Source organism: Callorhinchus milii, unplaced genomic scaffold (genome assembly GCF_018977255.1).
Source record: "Callorhinchus milii isolate IMCB2004 unplaced genomic scaffold, IMCB_Cmil_1.0 Scaffold1, whole genome shotgun sequence".
Classification (NCBI taxonomy): Eukaryota; Metazoa; Chordata; class Chondrichthyes; order Chimaeriformes; family Callorhinchidae; genus Callorhinchus; species Callorhinchus milii.
In genome coordinates this window covers 17,876,810-17,903,604 of record NW_024704742.1, presented here as the reverse complement: position 1 = coordinate 17,903,604, position 26,795 = coordinate 17,876,810, and the positions used below count along the sequence as shown (strand labels likewise).

General features: G+C 43.0%; 1 protein-coding gene across 4 annotated transcripts in view; it reads left to right on the top strand.

Annotated features, from left to right (window-relative positions):
• Positions 1-1,581: 1,581 nt before the first annotated feature.
• The window catches only part of afap1 (actin filament associated protein 1), a 116,758-nt gene continuing 91,544 nt past the window's right edge, over positions 1,582-26,795 (top strand). For all 4 annotated transcript variants that reach the window (XM_042337981.1, XM_042337985.1, XM_042337975.1 and 1 more), the window contains exon 1: positions 1,582-1,673. In XM_042337981.1, the coding sequence (XP_042193915.1) occupies positions 1,631-1,673 (43 nt within the window). In that variant the 5' untranslated portion in view covers positions 1,582-1,630. The remainder of the gene's footprint in view (positions 1,674-26,795) is intronic.

Sequence of the window (26,795 nt, the reverse complement as noted above, 5' to 3'; positions counted from 1 at the left end):
GCCCACAAGATACACAGTATATCCTGTGAAGTGTTTGAGTTGTCTTCGATGCTGTGTTAAGCTATATCAAATACAACAACAACAAAATTAAATTTGTAAAGCGCCTTTCACATCGGGAGTACGTCCCAAAAGACTGGGGAGTGTGGAGGGCAGGGGGCGAAGCAGGGTGATTGAAAGCACAGTCGAAGAGGAGGGTCTTGAGATGGGTCTTGAAGGAGGCAAGGGATGAGGTGAGGCGGAGGGATTGTGGAATGGAGTTCCAGAGGGTGTGGGCAGAGTGACAGAAGGCCTACCCACCAATGGTGGGGTAGGCAAGGCGGGGGACGTGAAGCAGTCTGGAGCCCGCAGAGCGCAGGGAGCGGGCAGGATGGTAGGGATTTAGGAGGTCGCGGTGGTAGGGGGGAGCGAGGCCATGGAGGGCTTTGAAGATGAAGCTCAGGATCTTGAACTGTGTGATGGGAAGCCAGTGGAGTCAGACAAGGATGGGGGTAATAGGGTAACATTGTCTGGTGCGGGAGAGGACATGGGCTGCAGAGTTCTGGATGATCTACAGCCTATGGAGGAGTTGGGGAGGCCGACAAGCAGGGAGTTTGCAGTCGAGCCTTGATGTTATGAATGTGTGTATGAGGGTTTCAGCGGCCTGTGGTGTGAGACAGTGGCGGAGCTGGTCGATGTTGCAGAGGTGGGGGAAGGCAGAGCAAGTTATGGCTCGGACGTGTGGTATAGAAGATAGTTGAGGGTCAAACAAGACCCCAAGGTTCCGGACTGGCTTAATAAGGTGTAGTGTGTAACCACGGACGGTGATGCTGTCAGCGCCCGAGGTGCGGAGGCGCTGACAGGAGCCAATCAGGAGAGCCTCGGTCTTGTTGACGTTCAACTGTAGAAAGTTAGCTCTCATCCAGGACTTGATGTCTGACAGACATTGTCAGCGCAGCAGAGGTCCTGGAGTCGAGGATGGAGGCAGAGGGGTAGAGTTCGGGTCAGGCAGAGGAGGTTGACCCCATGGTAGCATTGATATAGCGGGTTTCATCCGCGCTTCACAGAACACGTGTAGGATGACTCCATTGCTGCCGGACAAATGATGTACCAAGAGCGAGTGTATAGATATTGAGGAGGAGGGGAGCGAGGACAGAGCCCGGGGGAAGGCCGGCAGTGTTATTATCATTATTCGGGCGATGGTAACCTTTGTGGCTTTGGCTTTCACAGAGTTACCAGGAACCGAGTGGGAAGAACCTCCCATTTCCCCCCTCACCACCCACCAGGACCACGTGCGTGCGCTCGTGCCCTGGAGCGGGACCGCCGGCGGTTGCCGGTGACGTCAAACAAATCAGGGCCGAGGAGGCCGGGGCTGGTGCGAAGGCGGACACGTCACTCACACGGCCCCGCCCGGCATTGTGACGGCATTGGCGCCGCCCCCCCCCCCCTCGCCTGGTCGGGCGGGGACCCCGAGCCCGAGGGACGCTGCGGATTGAGCGGTCGCGGCTGTCAATCATCGCGCCGCGCCGCGCCGCGCCGACAGCTGAGCCGAGCTGTGGGGCAGCAGCGCCAGGGGGGGATCGTGTCCCGATACCCCTTCTGGGGGGAGACGGTGTGGCTCTCGGCGCCGCAGGGGAACCGCAGGCGGAGCGCCATGGAGCGCAAGAAACAGCTGGAAATGGAAAGGTGCATTAAAGGTAAGGCGCCGTGACCGGTCAGGTACAGCGCTGCTGCTTCCCCCCCCGCACACACACACCCCCCCCACCCCCACGTTTTTTTTTGTGCGGGGGGTGACTTGGGGGGGAAAAAAAAAGCATCGTTGTGTTGAGTGGATGGTGAGGTCCCGGTGGGGAGCGGAGTGGGTCACCGCCACCGCCACCGCCGGGCAGGTTCCTGGAGGGGTTGTGCTGTTGTTTTCACGTGGATGATAAACGCAGTGAAGAGTGTGTGTGTGTGTGTGGAGACGAGGAGCCGCTTGGCTCACGCGTGCGGGAGGGGTGGTGGGTGTTGGGGGGTGGGTGGGGAGTGAGGGGGTGGTGGGGTGGGAAGGGGTGGTGGGGGTGAGGGTGGGTGAGGGGTGTTGGGGTGAGGGAGGGGGGGTGAGGGGGGGGGGGGTGGGGTGTTGGGGTGAGGGGGTGTTGGGGTGAGGGGGGAGGGGTTGGGGTGAGGGGGTGTTGGGGTGAGGGGGGTGGGGTGAGGGGGGGGTGGGGTGAGGGGGTGGGGGGGAGGGGGTGAGGGGGTGGGGTGGGTGGGGGTGTTGGGGTGGAGGGGGTGTTGGGGTGAGGGGTTTTGAGGTGTTGGGGTGAGGGGGGTGTTGGGGTGAGGGGGGGTGTTGGGGTGAGGGGTTGGTGTTGGGGTGAGGGGGTGTTGGGGTGAGGGAGGGGGTGGGGTGAGGGGGTGGGTGTTGGGGTGAGGGGGTGTTGGGGTGAGGGGGGGGGTGAGGGGGGGGTGTTGGGGTGAGGGGGGTGGGGTGGGGGTGTTGGGGTGAGGGAGGGGGTGAGGGGGTGTTGGGGTGAGGGAGGGGGTGAGGGGTGTTGGGGTGAGGGAGGGGTGAGGGGTGTTGGGGTGAGGGAGGGGGTGGGTGAGGGAGGGGTGGGGTGAGGGAGGGGGTGAGGGGTGTTGGGGTGAGGGAGGGGGTGAGGGGGGTTGGGGTGAGGGGGTGTTGGGGTGAGGGGTGTTGGGTGGGGGGTGTTGGGGTGAGGGAGGGGGTGAGGGGGTGTTGGGGTGAGGGAGGGGGTGGGAGGGGGTCTTTTTTTTTAACTGCTCGTGAAAAAGACAGCGAGGGGGGAGCAAGTTTTGAGTGGGAAAGGGGTGACTTAAATTTCATCCAACGCCGGGAATAACAGTAAAACCAGACTTTTTTTTCCGGTGCGTGTGTGTGTGTGTGTCTGTGTGTGTGTCTGTGTGTCTCTGGTGTGTGTCTGTGTGTGTGTGTGTCTGTGGTGTGTGTGTCTGTGTGTTTGTGTTTGTGTGTGTGTGTGTGTCTGTGTGTTTGTATTTGTGTGTCTGTGTGTGTGTGTGTCTGTGTGTGTGTGTGTCTGTCTGTGTGTGTGTATGTGTGTGTGTGTTTGTGTCTGTGTGTATGTGTGTGTGTGTTACGAGTCAGGAGGAGATTTCGAAATGTGAGGTTTTTTTACTCACTCCAGTGACTAACTTTCCGTGAACATCTTTTTTTAGTCGTTTTTCCTGCTCTTTTGCAACTCCCAAACGATGCTGCTTTCTTTCCCACCCCCTCACCTCCCACCCCCCTCCTCTCCTCCTCCTCCTCCCCTCCCTTCCCCTCCCCCCCCCCAAAAAAGGAAATCAGTGTGGGTGGAAAATCTTTTTTTTCAAAAAAAAATGCAATTTTAAGAAAATGTCAGTGTCGAGTTTCAAAGTGGGTGTTTTTTTTTCCCCCCAGTGTTGGTTTTGGGTTCAATGCACGAGTTCCTGTTCAAGTTGCACTGCTGTTCATTGCATGAGCTGTTACACTGGTACATTTGGGCGTAAGGGAAGCCAAACAAAAGCTTTTTTTTTAAAAAAGGGAGGGTCTGTGATTTATTGTTTGGGAAGGTAGTGATGTAGAGATTCAATCTGAGGGCTGTTTATTGTGTATTCTAGTCACACACACATGCAAGAGGGTTACCCAGGGGATAGAGGAAATCACCTGCCTGGAGGGCACTTTAAAACACCACAGCACAGATTCTCTGTCAAAGGGCATTTCGTTCTGGTCAGCGAGAGTGTCGATTGCAGTCCAGGACCGTCCCGAGCCATCCCTTGCACGTATGCATGTGCCAACCCCCTCTGCTGCTCCTCGTCTGGGTAGCCCGTCAATAAATGCAAATCGCTTTTGCGTTTGGCACTCGGTCACTGACACGAGCCCTCTTTGATCGTTGTAATGTGCAATGTGCATTGTTTCCAACAGCAGAGAGAAAGAGAGAGAGAGAGCGAGAGAGAGAGAGAAAGAAAAGATATATAGCACGAAGATAACCGAAGATCGATTGTACAAAGGTGGTCCTTGTGCGGTTGCGAGCAATGGCTCTCCCAAGGGAGTGACTGTTGTGATTGATCCCATGCGTGTAATGGATAAGGCTGCGAGCGGACAGCTGGCCATTCTTGTCCAGGTTGTTCAAGCCAATCGAGATCACGTTCTATGTCGCAATTAAACGATATAACCCGAATATTTATCCACAGGTAACGTGAACAGATTCCAACGTATTCAATGCCTCAGTTTGTCATTTTTTTTTCCCCTGTCCTTTTAGGAATTTTTTTTCCCCCCTGTCATTTCAGCACAGGCTCCCTAGGGAGACAGACAGTAGAAGCAGAGAGTGTCAATTCATTCAAATGCAAATGAGCTAGATTTCGTTTAGAAAATATTATTTGGGGATACAGTGTCTGAGTAATTTGATGCATGACATATAGTCAGTGTAGTATGCTTGGAAGAACTAGGCAACTTTGGATCTAAGGTTCCCAAAGCTTTCTCCTGTGTTGATAGACTAATCCATACAGAATTAATTAATTATCAACATAATAATTTGAGGAGTCCTGTAGCTCAGTGGTTAGAGCACTCGCTTTGCAAGTGAGAGACCTGAGTTCAATTCCAGGCAGAGGGCGAAACCTTGGGCAAGTTTCCTTACTCCACACAGAGCCTAATAATAATCCTTCCAAAAAACAATAATAAATTGGTCATTTTCAATCTACGACTGTTTGTGGGACATTGCTGTGCGCAATTGGCTGCCGCGTTTGCCCACAGTCAATTACAGTCAATTCACTTTACAGTGTGTTCTGTGAAGCGCTTTGGGACGTCCTCCCGACGTGAAAAGCGCTATATCAAATGCAAGGATTATTATTATTATTGTAGCATGTGACATGACTATCTGGATGGTAGAAGGAAGGAGAGTTGGACTTTGGTCTTTTTCATCTAGCAGTTCCTATGATTTGATAGAACATGATAGAATGTTTTTACAATTCTGAATTGTATTTTAAGACCAAACGCACACACTTTACAGGGTTAAAATAATACTCTTATGTTGTTTAAGTACTTACCTAAATCATCGTATTTCAATAGAGAAATAAGCCTCTTTGAAACAGCACACTACTCTGGGCTTTAGTGTTTACCCAATACTTTTTTTGTTGTTGTTTGGAAGCCTGTAGTGAATGGAAAAAATATACTGTGGATTTAATGATAATAATATTTGCATTTCTTATAGTTCCTTTCATGTCAGGTGGGTATCCAAAAGCGTTTCACAGCATATACTGTAAAGCGTAGTAACTGCATTTTATAGGCAATTGCAGCATCCAATTTGAGCACAGCAGTATCCCACAACAGCTGTAAAGTGAATGACCAAATTCTTGGTAGTTATTTTAAAAAGCACTCTTATTCCTCATCAGTAAATTTGTACTGAGTTCAAAATGATTTTAAAAATAAAATACTAATAATAATCTTTGCATTTGATATAACGCCTTATGTCTTCAAGGCAATTCAAAACCTATTTTGTGGGCGAAAAAGGTATATTTCAGATCATTATAACACTAATAGAGCGCAGATAGTGGAAGGAAAATCAAGATTGGAATGTCTTAAAACGGAGAAACAAACTTGTTACTTTTATTAATTGATGTTGGAAACAATTCATGATTTCTATTTCCAGTCATTTGTTCCAAGTTGTTCATGTAGTAGTACCATATGTGCATCATACATTCATAATTTAAACTGTATGATCTTTATGATTTTCTGCTACAGTAAAACTCAAGTTCTTAAGTCTTATCTTTATAAATTGTATGATCGCCTAAGTCATACATCCACCCATTCAGTTTCCCATCAAAACCACTCAGATTTCTTTGCACATATTAATCACCTCCTATCTTGTAACACCACCTTCTTACCCCCTCGCTTACCAGCTGCATTGAATCGCGGGAAATGATGTCCTGACCTGTCGACGCTTGCGCATTTACCGGCCAGCTGCATTTAATTGCAAAAACCATAGGCTTGATTGACGCACGTGCAGATGACTTTATTTCCCGCGATTCAATGCGATTACAACACTTAAGTGCGCATGCAGCAACGATTCAAGACTCATTGAATCATGGGAAACATAGTCTTGACCTGTCACTGTGTGCACACTGACCGGCTACAGTACCGCATGTGCGTTTATCGTTTGCATTGAATTATGTATGGGCTGTGTAGATTATTGATTAAATCAGATTTTATTCGACTTATGCAAGTTTGCTTGCAACTCGGACTTCATGTGAGTTGTTTTAATTGTTATGGTCCCGACTGATGCAACTTATGTCAGCTTTATCGTACGTTGGACCACACCACTTCTCCCCTGTTTCCTCAAGCCGTGCTCTTTCCCTGCAGCAACAGACCCTTGGATACTTTTGTCAATATCATACTTTAGTGGTAATAACTTTTTACCTTTATCAGAGTTAGCAAGTGTCAATGACTGGAATGAACAATCTTTTAGTTTTTGCACTGATCTTGTCTCATCCCTGATAATTTTCAGATAGAGAATACACAGAATCTGTTTCTTGGGAAACTTAGTAGCACAGTTTAATGTGGATTTTGGGCTTCATTGTCCTTTGCTTGAATGAATGCAGCTTGTGATCTATTTTGGGGTATGGGGAAAATAAATAATCAGAGATGGCCCCATTCTGAGTTACCCTTCTTGTGGTCAGTTATTAAACGCCATCAATGATAAATCAAGAAGCTCAGAGTTCAGATACTGATGCTTTTTTGCAGCTGATAAAGTGACTGTGACAGCAGTAGGCATTTAATGAGGGGAAAATTGGTTTTAAAAGCAAAGGAAACAATACGTTGCACAGGACTGCAGAAGATAAATGACTCATGGGATTTCAATGTCACTCGCCTCATTGTGCACGTTTGCAGCTACGGTAATGATTTATTTTTATTGTTCTCCAGCACCCTGATTCTATGGATTCACTCTTTGTGATGACTAATACATTTTAGTTTTAAAAATCTCACATTATTTGCGACAACTTGCCAGAGTTTGCAATAATTTAGAATTTCTGATTATGATTTCCTTGTTGTGAGATGCGAATGTAAGCATTTGAAGTGACCTGCTTATTATTGGGGAAGCTTACAGCTACTGGCAGATTCTTCCATGGTCTTGTAATGACACGCATTTATTGCGTGTATCAATTTATTAGAGACGTTATTAAATTCATGGCCAAACTGTCCTGACATAAATGTCTCAGATATTCAGTTGAAAACCATGGTCCATAGTATATGTAGTACAATATTAACAAGAATATCAGAGAAATTAAATGGTTAGTTGAGGCCACAGTTGAGTTTAAAAGTATGTAAATAGGAGAAGAAAGGGAAGATTGAGGGAGGTAAGGAATTCCAGTCTGAGATCCTGAGAAAGAAAATTAGTTAAAGTGGGACCTAGAGCAATGGGGTTTTGATAATGTTACCTTTTCCAGTGGTGCACTAAATTTTATGATCATTCTATAACAACAAGTAGCTTGGTTGAATGCTTTAAATAAAAGTACGGTATACTTAATCAGGTGTTCTCGAAGCATTGCTCTAAGGGTTCAGTGAATTTAATCTAGTGAGTTCCTGAGCCATAGAGACAGGGACAGTCCCAGGTGTCACTCCCAGCTGAACTAGTTGATCTCCTCCAGGCAACAGTAGTATATTTACAATTCAATATAAAAATATTGTCAAACAATAGCGTATTCACTTTACAGTATATTCTGTGAAACATTTGAGATGGCTCACAGATGTGATTAAGGTGCTATATCAAATGCAAATTATTATTACAATCGATCTTTGTACTGGAATTTAAGAGCAACAATATGCTCAGATTCCCACTCCTGGTAAGCAGTTAATCCTGGTAGAGTTGCTCGAAGTGGCTATCAATTTTGAGAATAAGTAGTACCTCAGCTGCGACGCTTCCAAAGATTGAAAGAGTGCCAACTCTCATAGTCATGATGCACGCAGAAATAAATGGTCACTAGATGAGGTACCAAAGGGTGACTAGCTACAATGGAATCATACATCCAGCAGTAAGTGAAACAAGAATCAAACTTGTTAAGAAAGAGTGGAGAAAATTGGTGAGAAATTTTAAGATAGATTGCAGTCTAAAAGTCAATCAACGGCTCAATTTGTAACTTCAATAAAGAGTCTTTCTCATTGCCTATCTGTAATGCTCCCAGATTCAGACTTTTCCACATTAGGATGGAAGGAAAATCAAACTGCTCTGGTTCACCTCTTACTGGTTACAAAACGCAATGATTATTTGAACTTCACCCACTCTGGCTAGCGTTTTTAGAGGAAGTGTAAAGTGAGGTGGGAGGTGGAAGTGTGGGGGCGGGGGGGGGAGTAAGGGGTTAAATATAATTTAGACTTGCCCTTTTTAAATATAATATTTTTGCGAATGTTGGTGGGATAAATTAAGAAAAAATTAAGAAAAGTTAGCAACTGTAACTAAATGAATGATAGAATATTAAGTGGTTGTACAGTAAGATTTAGTCTCATGAGGGAAATTCAGGTCAGAATGTTTTCCTTGTGCTTCAATGCTACAGGGCCATCTGTACACCAAATGTTGCAAAGCTCTCAAATAGGACTGTCAGTTGTATTGAGACCGTTTCTTCTGGACTGCTTTATAGATGTTGAAATAATTTCCTGGTTTATTTTTGTAACGTCTTTTTCCAGAAAATCTGATTAGCTAAAGATGCTTCAACGATATTGGCCAGTGGATTTTTTTTGAAAACAAACTGTGACTCAGTCATAATTTGAAGTTGAAATGAGGTGCAAAAAAACACGGTCTGCCTTCAATTAATGGGCTTTTTCTGCCCATGAGGAGTGGCTTGGCTCACTCCCTCGGTCATCAGTGGGAGACTAATTGATCATGTTCAAGGAGCCAGAGTTTATGGAACGTTTCTTCCCATATTCTCCTAGGGAAGCACATGGTTGGCATTTTTCAGCTGCTTGCCTGAATGAGGGCATTATATTTTGTAACAAATATCCATTTAGGAAGAATTATTTGAATTTTAAAAGCATCTCCCCCTCCCCTCTTTCAAGGCACATCTCAAAACGTATCGTTTTAACTATCTTTTCCCCTTGGCCTCCAGCCTCAGATGCCCAACCGGCTCTGAGAGGCACTTTGAGACGTTCTTCCAAACGTGAAAGCCGCAAAATGAATGTAAATTGTACTGTATTTTTCTTATTCTGGTTCACAAGAGAGATTCTGGTTCACAAACAGAATTAGTTTGACCCCTCCTTCCCCCCACCCTCCAACTTCTATATACATTTTTCTCATATTTTTGCAAAGAAGGACAGACCCAAGATCCTAACTGGCACCACATAATAGATTAGGTTTGTTTAATGTCTCTACACAATGTCAAAACGCTTATTGGAAATAGATTGAAGGTGGACATAATCCAGGTCTTTCAGATATCAAGGAGCACATGCTGTGTGATATAGATGCAAGCAAGCTATTTGATAGATTGTGAATACAGAACTAGGAGGAAATGGGCTTTTAAATTAACAAAGCCTTCAGGAAGATTAGAGATTCCCCGTTCTCCACTCCCCCCACACCAGAAGTGAGAAAGAGATGATACAGACTTCCAACAAAGAGGTGTGGGGTGGGGGGCAGTGCACTATGCCGGTTGACTCACTCTCTCATCTCTGATTCTTTCTTCACTGATCAGAAATCGTCTCAGCTTCACTTGGCATTTGGACAGCCAGCTCGAGGTTGAAAACTAGCATTGCAGGGACCTACCAGTCTGTGATCCAGAGTGCCAGTGTGCTGCTTGTCATTATTTTGGTGTTGATTTTTGTTCTTGGGAGAGAGTGACATCCTTCCATTTAATCTCCAGCTAGGAACACTCACACGACAAGCAGCGAACAAGTAAAGTTCATTCAGCTCATCAAGACTTCTGCCAACTGAATACAGTCTGGCTTATCATGGGATGTATCAAACCTGCTTCAGCTCTTGAGAGAAGGTTTTGCAGTTGCTCTCCAATGTCCAATAGGGATTTAGTGTTGGAAATTGTGGAGAAGTACTGTAACGTAGATGTGCTAATAAATCATTAACATCTAAAGGTACAGAGAACTGTTAATAGGCTACTGAAGTGCTGGAGTTCAGAGGAAGGTTACCGAAGTGGAGCAGCATCTTTGCAGTTGTACAGGGCACTGGTGAGACTGTACTTGGCACATACCATTCAGTTTTGAAGCCCTCAAAAAGGATATTGCTGCTTTAAAGAGAGTATAGAATAGATTCACAAGCATAATGGGGAGGAATGGGTGGGAGAATTAGGGGAAGTGTTAGTGTTTTAGGACCTTGGAGTGGTGTATGGCAGGCCAGGCCTAGGCTGCTGGATGGCCTCTTGCTCCTAAATTCCTATGCATTTCTATAATGAAACCAGTGCAGATGTAAGAATAGTTGGGAATCCTGACCATCCCTGGCTGCATCTAACCAATCCTTTACTGCATGAAGCTGCAGTTGAAACAGAAAACATCAACGTATTTAAGAGGAAATGTAATGCATACATGAGAGAGAAGGGAGTAAAGGGATATGAAGGAAGGGATTATACCTATTTGCACACTGGAATTGCTGTTGGTGGCCCCAGTTAGAAATCCTGCATGCTGTATTCAAACCCATTATCCATCAGAACATAGCAATTATACACTTCAAAGAACATAGCAATTATACTTTTTGATCTTGGGTCTTGTGACTTTCATGTCATTTTATTTGTTCAGCTGTGTGTGCTGACACATCACGGTACTTCAGATTATCATTATTACCACTATGTTACAGTATATGGTTGTTTGCATATGGTAATTGATTCCACTTAGAATTCTTCATTTTGTAATGTCTGAAATGGACAAGTGATTGTAACTCTTAACTGTTGTAAAAGCTATGATTACTGTGATCTTAATGTCAACCTGATGTTTAATATTAACATTGGTAATCATGAACTATTGTATTCAGGTGAAACAAATATGTTCTATTTTATGGGAGTGTAATTTAATTCACCACTGTATGAATATAAATTTATGTTTAATTATCATTCGCATTCACCATTATGCTTCTTGAGTGTTGGGGTAAAATACAGCAGTTATACATCCAATTTGGACCTTTAAACAACAACAAAATTACATTTATAGAGCGCCTTTCACATCGGGAGGACGTCCCGAAGTGCTGAACAGTCAGGTGTCGGGGCCTGAGCATGGGGGAGGGGTGGGGTAGGGATGAGGGAAGGCAGAGAGGTGGGAGGGAGACCAAAGGCACGATCGAAGAGAAGTGTCTTGAGACCGGCTTTGAAGGAGGCAAGGGACGAAACAAGGCGAAGGGACCATGGGTTGGAGTTCCAGAGTGTGGGGCCAGAGAGGCTGAAAGCCCGGCCACCGATGGTCGGGCGGGAGACATGGAGCAGGCTGGAGCCCGCTGAACGGAAGAAGCGGGCAAGTTGTTAGGAGTCAATAGGTCAGAGAGGTAGGAGGGGGCAAGGCCATGGATGGCCTTAAAGGTAAGGACAAAGATCTTGAACTCGATCCTCTGGAGAATGGGGAGCCAGTGGAGTCGGGCGAGGGTGGGAGTGGTAGGATCATGGAGCCTGGTGGGTGAGAGTACACGAGCTGCAGAGTTTTGGATGATCTGCAGCTTGTTGAGTTGAAGAGTTGGGAAGGCCGATGAGGAGGGAGTTCCCGTAGTCGAGCCTTGATGTGACGCATGCGTGGGTGAGGGTTTCAAAGACCAACCACATTCAATGAAACATAGGTTTAGTATCAACACTGCTATTTCCTCTATAATTGTGTTGAATATCAGCCAATATTTAACATAAAATTAAGCAATAATGGTGTGCTAATTCCAGGAAGGAGTGAGTTCTTTTCTGAGTTGTGGGTTGCTGGTTATGTGCTGTGCAATGAATGGAACAAAACATTGCTAATGTTATGCGTGCAATACAGGGCGAAACCTTGGGCAAGTTTCCTTATTCCACACGGCTAATATTAATCCCTCCAAAACAAAACAATGATAAATTGGTCATTTTCAATCCATGACTGTTTGTGGGACACTGCTGTGCGCAATTGGCTGCCACGTTTCGCCCACAAATATAGTCAATTCACTTTACAGCATATTCTGTGAAGTGCTTTGAGACGTCTAGAAGACCTGAAAAGCGCTATATCAAATGCTAGGATTATTATTATAATGTGTCTAATTTTCAAGATTGGCAAGAGGATTTGAAAATAAAATATTCTGCAGGTATGTGAATGTCCACTACAGTGAGAGACGCCTCTCAGTGTCTCTCATTCCAAGGCACTTCCTTGGGTCTCTTTTTTCAAATACTAAATGACTGCACTTCTCGTGGAAATAAAATGTTTCTTTGATCTATGGTGACAAATACATCTTCAAAGAGTAATCAGTAGATATTAAAATAAAATGGTACACTACATCCCATGCAGATATTTTGTTTTCTTCCAAGAAAATTGATAAAAACCCAATTCATACCTCAGAGGAACTTCTAATTAATAAGACATTCTGACAAAATGTCTCTTGTGACGTTTTTTGTTAGCTTGTGAGAATATTTCAAGTTCAGATTTTGCTTCTTCCAAAACTTGCTTTTAATTGGAATATTCTTTCAGTTCCCACAGTTGTCAACCATTATTTTTGTGGCATACAGTGAACATAAGAATTGCTGGATGAAAAAAGCCAAGGTCCATTTAGTCTGCCTTCTACCATTCTAGCAATAATGGTGATATTGATCTCAATTGATTCTGTATGGATTAGTGTACCAGCAAAGTGGAAAGCTTTGGGAATCTTAAGTCTAAAGTTGCCCAGTTCTTCCAATCATACTCCCAATTGTTGTCTCAAATTGTTGAATTTAGGCCTTGAAGTTGTATTTCTGTATTTCATAAAAGAAACTTAGAGGAAAACACCGATTTCAGATTCAAGAGCTTGTCAAATTCTGGAACCTCTAAAATGTTGCTAAAGTAAATCTTTATGGAGTATGGCTAGTGAGAGGTAGTCAAGCACTCTGGGACGCTGCCCTGCGTGAGAGGCGCTTTATAAATGCAATTTGCTGTTGTTGAGTATCTGTCTGTGCATTTATGGTTGGGAATGAATCTGTCTTGAGTAGCTTTGGACAACCCCGATAACCACAGTAGTTTCTTGTGGCTTGTGTAAGTGCTGCGGCTGACTGGGGTGGTAGTGTCTGGGTGATAAATGATTCATTTAATCAAGGAGTAAAAACTCATTGCTTGTGGGGTTTTTTCTACCATTGAAAAGTTTCCAATTGTTCATTGCGTTTATGAGCCCTTCCTCCTCCCAAAGCATGGCACATTGGCAATGATTGCCACCCAGCTTTGGTGTCACGATTTTCTTTGCATCTTTTCACCTGTGGATGGAATAATCATCAGCATAAGATCAGTACAAATGTTTTGTTTAAAAGGGAGTAGAATGATATGATCGATCATGTAGTTATTTTGCTCTGAAATTGTGTCTGCAAGTATGTATTTCTTTGCTGTATTTAATCTCCTTTCCTCTCCCAGAAAGGGACTTTTGCTTGGGTACAGTTGATGAGGTGCCAGTTGGCCTGTGTATCTCTTTCAAGAAGTCATAGACAGTGACTGTTGCCAGACTATTTGTTCGTGGGCAAGTCTGACCTTATCCTTCTCCAAAACACAAGTACAAATGTGCACAATGTTCCAACACAGGTTTCTCTGAAGTAGATTAGGCGATTGAACCGCAGCAGTTTTCAACATGAATTACCTGTGAGCTCTGAGGCCGATTGTAGCAACCCCATACCACCACCGCTATTAGCTAACATCACAGAGCAGGAATCAAATTCTGGACCTTCCTGGTCTGTGTGGTGTGGCTTAGATCCACACTGGGCAGTGAATTGTACCATTGGAAGGAGCGCACTATTTTAATTTAATGAAAAGCTCGCTCACACACAAAAAAAAGCAGTGTGTTGACGTAACTTCTACTGAAACATTAACCTGCCAAAGCAGCCAACGTGGTAGTTGATTGTTTAGAGTACATTGTTCCTGGCATTTCGGGGACTGAGCTAATCCCCAAACTTCCTACTGAAGCTATAACACCCGTGTAACCTACAGGTGCATGTGCTAGTTTCAGTTCCGATTACATGGATGCCGTGATTTATGCTGTGTTTCTTAACAATATTAGATCAGTTTACTAATGGCTGGGAAACTGACATGGAGCTGGGAAAGGGGAATGTTTACTGCCAGATTTTTGAGGGTTTCATAGCACAACTTCTAACGAGCCTTTTACTGTGGAGTCCTGTAGCTCAGTGGTTAGAGCACTTGCTTTGCAAGCGAGAGACCTGAGTTCAATCCAGGCGAGGGCGAAACCTTGGGCAAGTTTCCTTACTCCACACAGAGCCTAATAATAATCCCTCCAAAACCAAAAACAATAATAAATTGGTCATTTTCAATCTACGACTGTTTGTGGGACATTGCTGTGCGCAAAAGACTGTGTTCATAAGGTCAATAAGGTTTGCGCGTTTGTACGATTGTTTTGCACACAACCGGAACTTCAGGAATGCAGCGTACATTTTTATATGAACATCAGCCTTGAATCCAAGAAAGGGAAGGGAAATTAAATTAGTCGAAGACTAGATGGAAAAGCAATCTGCTCGTAATACAACTGTTGCACGTACCTCTATCAGACCTATGAGAGAAACATAAGTTTACCAAGTGTATTTCCCATTCACTTGGATTTACGATAATGTTTGTTGCTGTTCATACAAGATTTAAATTGATGGAGATAAGAGGAAAAATAGTCTCACACACAAGTGTGAAACTTCAAGGTTAAACAATCTTTAGCAGTGTTGCTAATCACTAATCTTTAACTAATCACTAGAAATGAAATAGCCCACAAATAGTCAAAATTGTATAACAATTTTTTTAAGTGATTTGACACATGTTGATGACGTGATGAGGTGCTTTATTTAATGCAGCAAGGATTATCATTATTACTGGATGCTGTGTATACACACTCATATAGTTAGATACTGTACATGCCCCAAGTACTGGATACAGAGTTTATTTGAACCCAATCATTGAACCAAATGTAACATGGTTAAGGAACACAAGCCACTGGCAAAGGTTTGGGAACTTTGGCAGCGTCAAATGTGTTTTCTAGCAAAGTTTTGCTATTAAGCTGAAAAGAAAATCAGAAGAAAGGATGCTGAATTTAAACTAAATACAAAATTGGAATATTAACAAGAGGGAAAAAAGAAACTTTGCATTAATGGAATTCAATAGGAAGAATAAGTCAGTTCACATAAATGAGTTATTAGGAAAAACATACCTTTTTCTGCCAGTATTTTTATATTTCCTATGACTGAAATTATAATGTATCAGTCTCTGTTATTGCAAATGTCGTATCATAGCAGACCTTTCCGTGATCCAGACTGAATTAATGTCGGAAAATGAGTTCCAACCTTAATAATAAGACAATCCCCTTCCCCCTCCCCTGATAAGACCTTTTTGCTAGTCCCTAAGAGTCTATAATAACAAGGTTCATTTGGAAGTGGGATTTCTTTGCATGTCTCCACAAATCCTTCCTCATTTTAATGCTTACTGTATTCACATCCAGGCCACATTCAAAACATTTCTGGAAGTTTCAATATCCTAAATTGAAAGAAGCATTGATGCATTGAGAAAGTTCAGAGAAGAGAGACTGATTTCAGGAGCTCAAAGTTAAATTCCTCCGAAATAAGCTGATTTAAAAAAAAAATTGTAGTTACATTTGATGCAGCGCTGTATCATAGAAATGACTCAACACACTTAAAATTATGACAAATGCTTTATGAGGTCCTTCAAAATTTTGCGATTAATGCAATTGTAAATTCACAGTCTCAGAAGTGTGGAAAACTACTAAAAGCATCATCCTCAATGCGTTCATCTGAAGTGTACTACTTGTTTAGTAGGGGAACACAACAGCTGAGCTGCAGGACCAAAGTCTCACAAGCAAGTGAAATTAGTTTGTGTGTGTGGGGGTTGTTGTGAAAACGGATTGATCGGGTATATTAAACAGGAGAACTCACTAGTTCTAAAATCTTTATTGGAGAAAAGATTCAATGAAAGGAAATGATGCAAGATACTGGAATGCTGACAGATATTATAAGCAGGTTTCAAGTTATAGATGGGCCTTCCAGGCAACAAGTATAAAGTTAACAAACCTCAAGAGAGGCTAGAGATTTTAAATTTATCTGTGGCTTTTCACTTACCTTAGGAGATGGCATAGTTGAGAGTGAGGGTGTGTGGAAAGAACAGACTCGATAGACAGAATGCCTCTCTTGGGATCTCTTGTTCAATTGGGTCGCTGATTGGATGGGAATGGGTGTTCGTTTCTCCCAGGCAAGGAAGCGGTTAAGAGAGTTTTATTTTGCACAGAGGGTTGTTATGATATGGAATTCATTCCCCAGAATGGTAGTTGAGGACAAATCTATAGCTTTTAAGAGGGAATTAGATAAATATCTGTAAAGGAGAAATCTAACAGGGTGTGGCAAAAAGGCAGGAGAATGAGGATAAATGGTTAGCTCTTTCAGGGAGCCAGCAGAGGCATAATGGGCCAAGATATTGCTTTGTTGCTGTAAATTTCAATGGATGTCAGCCTGAATTATTTTGCTCCTTTTGCAAAATTAGAAATATTTACATTATGTAACTTTCAGGTGGAATACGTGACGTGGAAAATGAATCATTTTTGTCGACTGAGATTACTTTGTATGCGTCTATTGCCAAAGACTTCAAAATATTTGAGATGGAACTAGCTGCTTGCACTGCATTGGCAGCCAAGTACATCCGAGATTTTTATCCTGAGCCTTCAAAAGCTATAACAGGTGCTTAAAGTAAGCAATTAGACCTAATTAGATAAAAACAGACTCCAATTTGTAGCTTAATTAAAATTGGACTCGATTTGACTCTCCAGGGCATCAGAGAAACAGTCATCTGCAATTTAGATTCACATGGTTGTTTTTATTCCCACCCCCCATGAGGGTAAATATCCTGTTTTAAGGTAATTTCTGTTTCCCATTCTCTTCCTGCACTTTTGCCAGGTTCTCATCGCAAAACAGCAGCCCAGGCTTCCTGCCGCCAGGTCTCCACTGTTTGATGCTTTGAGGTTGATGATTCAACTTCAGATTTGGCTTCCCTTTCAGTGCACAATGCCTTGTACTGTAGTGTGATGGGAATAAGAAAGCAAGCAAGCAAAGCAACAAAAAAAAACCTCCATTTAAGTAGCTTATAACATAGAATTATCTCAAAGCAGCTTCGCAGCTCATTATTGTCATATTTAGGAACTGTTTTTGTAGGCAAACATGACAACCATTTGTTACTTCAAATCCCCACACAAACAGTCATAAAGTTAAATCACAGATTCATTCTGTTCACCGGGTAACTAGGAGGAGAATTCCCTTTTTTTTAGACCGTGTCATGAGATCTTTCAACAACCACCTGAAGAGACAGACAGGACCTCCAACGATGCAGTACTTTGCTAGTGTTGGCCTAAACTAAGCTCAAGTCTCAATGTGGAATGTGAGCCCACAATGTTTTGAGATGAGAGTGCTACCAACTGAGCCAAGCTGACAAAAAAAAACACTCAGCTTGTGAAGAATACTTTGCCATGGCCCACACATTTAACCGTGCATTTGCAAGTCAAACCTTAAAGTATTCATGACACTAAGGTTAACTATCAACACGTGTTTTTTTTAGCTATATTGGATAACACATTTGTTGTTCTCCCCCTATCTCCTACCTAATTGCATCTAGAGAAAGATTTCTCCCCCATACCAAGGTTCTAATGTGAAGTTGTGATTGCACTCAAGTAGTTGTTTAGGAGGCTTGTGAGATATAGGGAAGATAAGCAAAATTGGATAGATCAACTCAACAAGCAACCTGCACTGTTCTGTATTTCGCTTGTATGCTGCAATTTTTGTGCCGTGGTAAGGCCCATTTTAGCCAAGTGCATTTTTAATGCAAAAATAACCTTTTAGAAATGATTTTTAAAAAATTGCATCTCCATATGAATTGTCAATGTTCACTTGTATTGATATTATGCGCCATTTCACTTTTACATTAATCATGCAATATTGCATCGCATATTGCAACATTTTAATTCTGGGCTAAGCGTGGCTTAAAGAGGTGAATTCTGTATTCTTCCCACCATAGAATTTTTTTCTGTACTTAAAATCAGTGTCTCAGTGGAAACCCCAACTTCATGTATGAAATAATATTTCCTGCACCAGGAAGAGTTTAAATGTTGCCACTCAACTAAAGATTCAACCTAGATAATTGACAACACTCTCTAAGCGCCTCCCAAAACACATAAAACATGGTCAAAGATAATCCCAATAAAAATTGGAGCCAACATGGTCAGAGGGAATAACACACTGCCATCGGTGGCCAATCAGAGTATTATAGCAGATTTTTAATAATAATAATTTGGACACTCAATCCACGATTGTTTGTGGGACATTGCTGTGAGCAATTGACTGCCATGTTTTGCCCACAAACACACAGTCAATCCGCTTTATAGTATATTTTGTGAAACGCTTTGAGACGTCTCACTACAACAAGAACAACAAAATTACATTTGTAAAGCTCCTTTCACGTCGGGATGATGTCCCAAGATGCTGGACAGACAGAGTTACGGACCCGAGCTGAGGGTTGAGTTTGGGGGGGGGGGTGGAGGGCAGGGGGGGAAGCAGGGTGATTGAAAGCATGGTCGAAGAGGAGGATCTTGAGATGGGTCTTGAAGGTGGCAAGGAAGGGGGCGAGGCAGAGGGACTGAGGGATGGAGTTCCAGAAGGCAGGTGCAAGTGGGGCGAGTGAGGCGGGGGACATAAAGCAAGCCGGAGCCCACTGAGCGGAGGGTGCGAGCAGGATGGTAGAGGGTTCAGAGGTCGCAGAAGTAGGGGGGAGCAAAACCACGGAGGGCTTTGAAGTTGAGGACCAGGATCTTAAAGTGTAACCTCTGTGTGATGGGAAGCCAGTAAAGTTGGGCAAAGATAATAATAATCGTTTCATTTGATATAGCGCTTTTCACATCTTCTAGACATCTCAAAACACTTCACAGAATATGCTGTAAAGTGAATTGACTGTATTTGTGGGCAAAACGCGGCAGCCAATGCGCACAGCAGTGTCCCACAAACAGTCGTGGATTGAAAATGACCAAGAATGGGGGATGATAGGGTCACGGAGCCTGGTGCGGGAGAGGACATGGGCTGCAGAGTTCTGGATGATCTGCAGCCTGTGGAGGGAGGAGTTGGGGAGGCCGACAGGCAATGAGTTTGCATAGTCGAGCCTCGATGTAATGAAAGTATGTCGGAGGGTTTTGGCGGCCTGCGGTGTGAGACAGTGGCAGAGCCGGGCAACGTTGCGGAGGTGGGGAAAGGCAGAGCAGATCATGGGGCAGATGTGGGATAGAAAGGATAGTTCAGGGTCATACAAGAAGCCAAGGTTCTAGACTGGCTTAGCAAGGTGGAGTGTGCAACCATGGACGGTGATGCTGTCAGCGCCTGAGGTGAGGAGGCGCTGACGGGAGCCAATCAGGAGACTCTCGGTCTTGTTGACGTTCAAATGAAAGTTAGCTGTCATCCAGGACTTGATGCCAGACAGACATTCAGTCAGGGCAGCAGTATTCCTGGAGCTAAGGGTGGAGGCAGAGAGGTAGAGTTGGGTATCATCCGCATACATATGGAAGTTGACCCCATGTCTGTGGATGATATCACCACGAGGGAGCATATAGATATTGAAGAGGATTACACTGCGTGATAAGGCACTATAAGGGTTATTATTAGATTCCGTCAGAAGCTAGAATTACTGTACTAGGTTCACACTAAACATTTCCAATTGCAACAATAATTAATTGTGGTTTTAAATTAAAGACTACTGCAAATATCACCCATCCAGTTTGTACTTCAGATTATGTCAATGCAAGTACCCCAAACAGGGTTGAGGTGAAGTCATCGATTTGATAGCTGTAATCATGAATTACACGGGGTCTCGCAGCTGTTAAGAACAGTGTATTTTGAATACACAGAATATATTTTTAATTTACATTTGGAAATACTTAAGTTAATTATTTTTGTAATGGAGCAGCATACTCTGCCTAATCCTTAACATTTCCTGGACTGACTCATGGTCGGTCAGTAGTGAGCTATTGCATCTGTTGCTATCTGGAAAAATGGGGTCGATTTGCAGTGAGTACAAATTATAAGCAATGGTTGTCTTTATACTTTCCTATCTTCCACGCTAGCACTCGCTCTATTCACTCACTCTCCCACTCACTCTGTCTCATACTCTTGAGTGCTCGCACTGTCTCTCACTCACTCTCCCCCACATACAAAATGTGGAAGTTATTGTGGTATAGGAGGACACGAATGCTTATCGTGACATTGGGAAACAAATAATGAATTCCTGATGGGATCCAGAAAAGAACAATTACTGCTGCTTTATGGAGGTTGAAGAGTATTGCTACTAATGTGGTAAGGGATGCAGATTTCCCTTTAACATCTTATCATCTCAACAACAACAACTTGCATTTATATCGCGCCCCTCACGCAGGTAGCGTCGCAGAGCACTTGACATTATTCATGTGTGAGCCTTGATGTGTGTTCTCGTGTTGTTCAACTGGGGGTGGGAGAGGAATTCAATTGTTTTTATATTACTTTAGTATAAAATTATTGCCTGAGTATGTTGCCTCAGTCCTGTAGCTCTGGGTTCCATTCCCGGCAGGGTGAAATGTTGGGCAAGTTTCCTTACTCCACCCGCCTCTGTTTACCTAGCACTAAGTAGGAACCCAGTTGTCAGTCGATTAGCGGATCACTTTTCAGGCATAATAATCCATCAAAAAAAATAATAATTTGGTCACGACTGTTTGTTGGACACTGCTGTGCTCAATTGGCTGCCGTGATTCGCACACAAATATACAGTCAATTCACTTTGCAGTATACTCTGTGAAGCGCTTTGAGATGTCTAGAAGACATGAAAAGTGCCAAATCAAATGCAAGGATTATTATTATAATATGTCAGCTTGACTTTGTTGGTCGTACTCTTTCTCTTCTGAGTTAGGAGGTTGTGGGTTCAAGCCCCAGGTCCAGTCTTTGAACTCAATCTAGGTTGACACACCAGTGCAGTGTTGTGACAGCACTGCATTGTTGGAGGTGTCATCCTTTGAATGAGATATTGAAGATCTCGTGGCACTATTGGGAAGGAGAAGGGAGTTTTTTTTTCTGGTATCCTGGCCAACATTCCTCTTAAATAAAATTGGGCATGCAAGACATATCTGTTTGTGGAATATTGCTATACAAATTGGTTGTCACATTCACCTAGAAATGGACAGTCACTGCACTTTCCAGTATAACCTGTGAAGCACTTTGAGATATTTTTACTACTTGAAAAGGCATATCAAGTGCAAAGATTAATTTTTTATGACAATGGGGATTATCTGTGTAGGTTTGTATCTTGTGTATCAAAAGACCCCTGGGTGCTAAATTGCCAATGAGGCAAATGGTAGAAGTAAGGAACCGAAAATAGAAAACTGGCAGACATTTCCATTAGGAGTGAATTCATGAGCAAGAGCATTGTTTGTTGATATTTGTGAGTAAATGGTAAAGTTTGAAATCAGCCATTGCAGCAATAAAACTCAAGAACATGAAATAGGTGGCAACCACTTGCTATATGCCTTTTGGGAAAATGATTGACAATAATGTTTCTGAAATGTAAACATTTACCATAGGACCATGGCTGTCCTCCTTCCAAGCTTTTAATTGTTTCAGGCCTGAAAAGCTCCAGAATTGCCATTTGTGGGTGGGTTGGTTAATGATGTTGGTGATGGCTGCAACCCCTCTCGCTTGTCCACCCTTACCCTATAAGCCAGCCACCAGAGTTCTTCATTGGGCAGGATGTTTGCCACAGAAAAATGTGATATGAATATTATTATCGCAAGCGAGAGACCTGGGTTCAATTCCTGGCAGGGTGAATCCTTGGGCAAGTTTCCTTACTCCACATGCTTGATAATAATCCCTCAAGAAAAAATAATAATAATAATAATTTGGTCACTCAATCCACGACTGTTTGTGGGACACTGTTGTGGACAATTGTGTGGTGACGTTGGAGATTGGGATATGGACATCATGGTTTTGGTTTGGCATGTGAGACTTGAGGTCTGGTTTGGAATACACCAAACCAGACCTCAAGTCTCAATCTTTTGTGAATGTGGTCAGTTTGTGGTATGTGTGTGGTCAGGGTCTGTTTTTTTTAATATATGATTGGGGCTCATTTTCTTTTTTTTTAGGTGTCAATCTGGTTTGCGCAGGGATCAACACATGTTCTTTCTTCTGTCAGATTATTACGCCCACAAAGTATACAGTCAATTCACTTTACAGTATATTCTGTGAAGCGCTTTTGAGAAGTCTCAAAGACATAATAAGGCGCTATATAAAATGCAAAGATTATTATTATTATTTCTGGGCCTAAAGTTGGAGCGGTATGAGTTGAGGGGCAGTTTTTTTCACTATTAAGATTTGGGAGGAGAAACTACAGTGCAATACAATTTACATTGATATAGTACCTTCCAGTTTGGAAGATGTCCCAAAGTACATTTATAGTGCTGGATGGCCACCTGAGCTGGGGGTGGAGCCGAGAGGGTAGTGGAGGGGAAAGATGACCGAAATGACAGTCAAGGAGGCAGGTTTTCCTACATTCCTTGAAGAGAGGAGAGAACAAATAAGTTGGAGGGGCTCCAGAGTGGAGTTCCAGAGAGCGGGGGAAGAATGACTGAAAGCCCGTCTGATGATGGTGGAATAGATAGGATAAGGGACATGAAGGAGGCCGGTGAGTTGGGCTAAAGGAGTAAATCTATGATCTTGATACAGAATCTTTTGCAGGAGTTTTACATTGGAAACCAGCTTTTTAAAAAAAACAGTCCTGGCAAGAGTATTTTCAAAAGAGTATTTACTGCAGAACTAAATGAAAATACACTGAGTCAAAGCAACACTGTATTTTCTTCCATGTGAGCTGATCTAGGAACATGTTTGAGGCTCTAGGTCACATCTCACAGAGGAGCTGTATATGGTGTAAATCTTGTTATTTCTCCTGAAGCTCAAATTAAGCTGGAAGTGTAACAATCTGCACCAGATGTCGCACGTGATGGTGATGTGTTATACTTTCATTTGATGCTACAATTGCAAAACAGTTAAATATAATGTACAGTTTGGGGTCCTCGATTTTTATCATTATCGGCAATATAGGGTTTGAAATATTATCTATTATTTTACTATTTCAGGTTTTTAAAAAAAAATGAAGTTTTTATCGATAAAATGCAGCAGTTAAAGTCACGCTGGTTCTCATATACTTGAAGCGCCTGTGAGAGAAAAAAACAATTTGTATAATTTGTATTTCAGAAAACCGCATTTCTCTTTTTTGGCAAAATGTTTTTGACATTTAAAAAGCCTTTATATTTTAATCATAATAATAGTTTCACTTTAGAAGAGATGGATTGATTGTTCCTCGGCTGACTCTGAAAGTAGGCAGATGGCTGATCGGACCTGGGGGAATGCTTTGAGACCGATGAGGTCATTGGTAAACAGATGACTGACTTCTGCTTCCTGCAATTGAACTTTCATTCTGTCTCCTTTCAGCAGCAGTCTTTGCTAGCTTGCAGGAAAGAGTGAAGATGGGCAAGCCAGATAGTTATTAAGATCAAGCCTAAGCTGAGATGGGCCTTGCGGGGAGGGGTGTATGTGTGGGGGGAATCACAGAGTCAAAGCAATAGCTGAATGCAGTACAATTTTAAAAAGAATATTCACTCAGGTTTCCTTTGGGTTGACTGAGAACTGGTATGAAAAACAATTAGTGGCTGCAGGTCGAATCCTCAACACCTCCGCTCATCTAAATGTTAGCGAAGCAACACAGCACGTTCAGAGTTCTTTATTCGTTGTTGACGTTTGGAGTCAGTGAATTGGCCTGAAAAGCAACAGTCTATTTTTCAGTGGTTTAACGTGACACATGATCTAAGAGTCATGTTATGTGGTACGCACATATGGTGTATGTTTAGAATTAATTCTAGACCCAAGAGATCTCTGGCCAGCCTTTGAACTTGCTATGTTGTGGATTTAAAGACTCAGTGGGCCAAATGCAACAGGAAAATAACTGGATGGTTTTGATTCTCTCATTGGATGATAATGATGACTTTTGAAACTGTCTGATTTAATTCTCTCTTCAGACTTCATTGCTGTGTATAATTGGCTCAATTCACTTTACAGTAGATTCTGTGAAGCGCTTTGAGACATATCAGAGACGTGATAAGGCGCTATATCAAATGCAAGGACTATTATTATATAATATAGCTTCCCCTAGCCAACCAAGCCCAGCCAAAATTCTACACTTTTCTTACTTCAATTTACTGCATCCTTCACTCCCCTATTTGAGGCTGAGCCTTTAGCCACCCGCTATGCCTCTGCCTTTAGGAATTCTCTTCTGAAATCACTTTGCCTGGCTACTTCTCTCTCCTGCTTTCAATTATTTTTCCCTGAAGGTCTATTTCTTCAACAATGCCTTTGGTTGCCTTTAAATTCCTCCCATTTCTTGCTCAGTGCCCACTGTTTCACTCTTGTGAAAGCTTTAAACCATTCTATTATATAAATGGTGCTGTATAAATAAGTGATTTTTGTGTAAAAACTCACAATGTAGTGAGTGGGTGGACAGTAAAGCTCAGTGGGATAAAATACTACCTTTGACTTTGGGAGTTGGGTTAAATCCCAGGTCAGACTAATGGCTTGAAAGCCACTTCCTGTAAGAATCCTAAATATTTGGGTGGTCTCAGTCCAGTGGGGGTCGATCCATAACACAAATTGACAGATTAGTTAAAGGCGTCTGAGCAAAAGAACATAGGAATGTACAAAACCAGAAAAGGTCCATCTGTCTAGTCTTAGAGTTAAAAAAAAATCTCTTATTCTGCAATTCATTTCTTTGCAAATAGTTATTTAAGACTACCAAGAACTGTGGTTAGCTCGTGAACTAACCCTAAAGATGGCTGGTGTGGAGAAAGGAAAAGCTTACCGTGGTAGAGTGATTGGTTCTCTTCTGGGATTGAACAAGACCCTGTTAATGGTGCTGAATATGGGAATTTTAAGGCTGGATCTTACATGTTATACCTGACCTGGCAGCGCTTGAGGCTAATGCTGGGTAACAAAAATATTCAATTTGTCGTCTTTACAAGTACAAAATCTCAAAGTTGAAATGTAGCACCATTGTTCAAACCTAAGTGTGGACTCATGTTGATGAAAATGATGAGCCATGTACTCGTAAATATTGGAAGTGTCTTCAAATAAACAGAAAAGCATAAATATCCAGAAAGTAACAAAGTGACAGCTTGCTGGAGGATACATTTCTCACTGAAGCAGCAAATGAGCCGAGAGCAACAACACAAAATCATGCTGCCCAGCTGGATCATATTCCACAAAGAGGAAAAGGTTGTAGCCCATTTAAATCCAAACCATTGTAAAGTAACATTTTACATTATAGACAGTAAAACGTTTACCAGATCACCTATAGAATTTACAGAAGTAATTTAGAATAAAGGTCAAATCTTTTAATTATTCTGAATGCAGAGGAGTAACTTCGTTCCTTTGTACAGTGGTAATGGATCAACTGAGGTGGCAGTTGTGGTTATACACTCTCTCGCTGGAGGCAGTATTAGGCACAGGTTGGCAAAAGCCAAGCTTTGGGGACCCCAGAGTGTGGGGTGGGGTACTGCTGGAGTCTAACCAGCTCAAACCACATAGTTTGCCATTGATATTGCTGTTCGACAAACTTTCCCGCTGCTTGTCCAGCGGTTATGGCTTTGATTTGCAGAGTTATCGGGAGCTGATTCCCTGCCCCCAGTGACTGGTCTGCCCTTCTAGCTTCTGCCAATGTGCCAGGCTGGTTGTGCTGCCATCAGCAGTGCCCTGGAATACTGTGGACCCATCTGGCTCAGGAACAGGACTACCAAGACCGCCACAAATGTTTGGCTCGATCCTGACTCTCCGTTCCAAACATGTCACCTTACAGCCAGTTTAGCTCCTCCTCCCCACAGGAGGATAACTGGACAAGCAGCAGTAAAGCTTGCCAGGCAGTGCTCTGACTAGCAAGCTACGTGGTTTTAGCTGGTTAAACTCCAGCAGCACCGCAACACACACTCCCCAAGCCTTGGCTCTCTTGCACCTAATAGTCTCCACAATTAATCAGGGAGCTTCCCTCTGGGGAAAGGGTGCGCTTCCATTCCAGAAATAGGACGATTTTGAACTGTGAGTGGCATAAAACAACAAATTTATATAGCGTGGGGAGAACATTCCAGACACTGAGGACGTCTACTACAGCAATAACAACTTGCATTTATATAGCATCCTTCACATGGGGTAGCATCCCGGAGAGCTTGATATGTAGAGCTCCTGATTTGGATACTCCTAAGCATGTTGATGAGTTTCTGCATGTGTTAGCATTTGGCTGACCAAGACAAAAGGTTAAGGTTTCAAGTCCCATGTCAGGAATATGGAGCTCATGGTCGAGGGCTGGTTAACACTCCAGCACAGTGAGCGAACGCTGCATTGTAAAAGATGCTGTCTTTTACATGAGATATTAAATCAAAATCTTTTCTGCTTGTTCAGGTGGATGTTAAAGAACCCATGACACTATTGAAAAAGGGGAGGGAGTTTCTCACAGTGTACCGAGCCAACAATATTCCAGTTACATTAATCATTCACCTCCTGTCTGGTTGTGGAATATTGCTGTCTGCAAATTGGCTGCTGAATTTGCCTACAAATATGCATTCATTACAATTTACAGAAAACTCTTGACACATTTC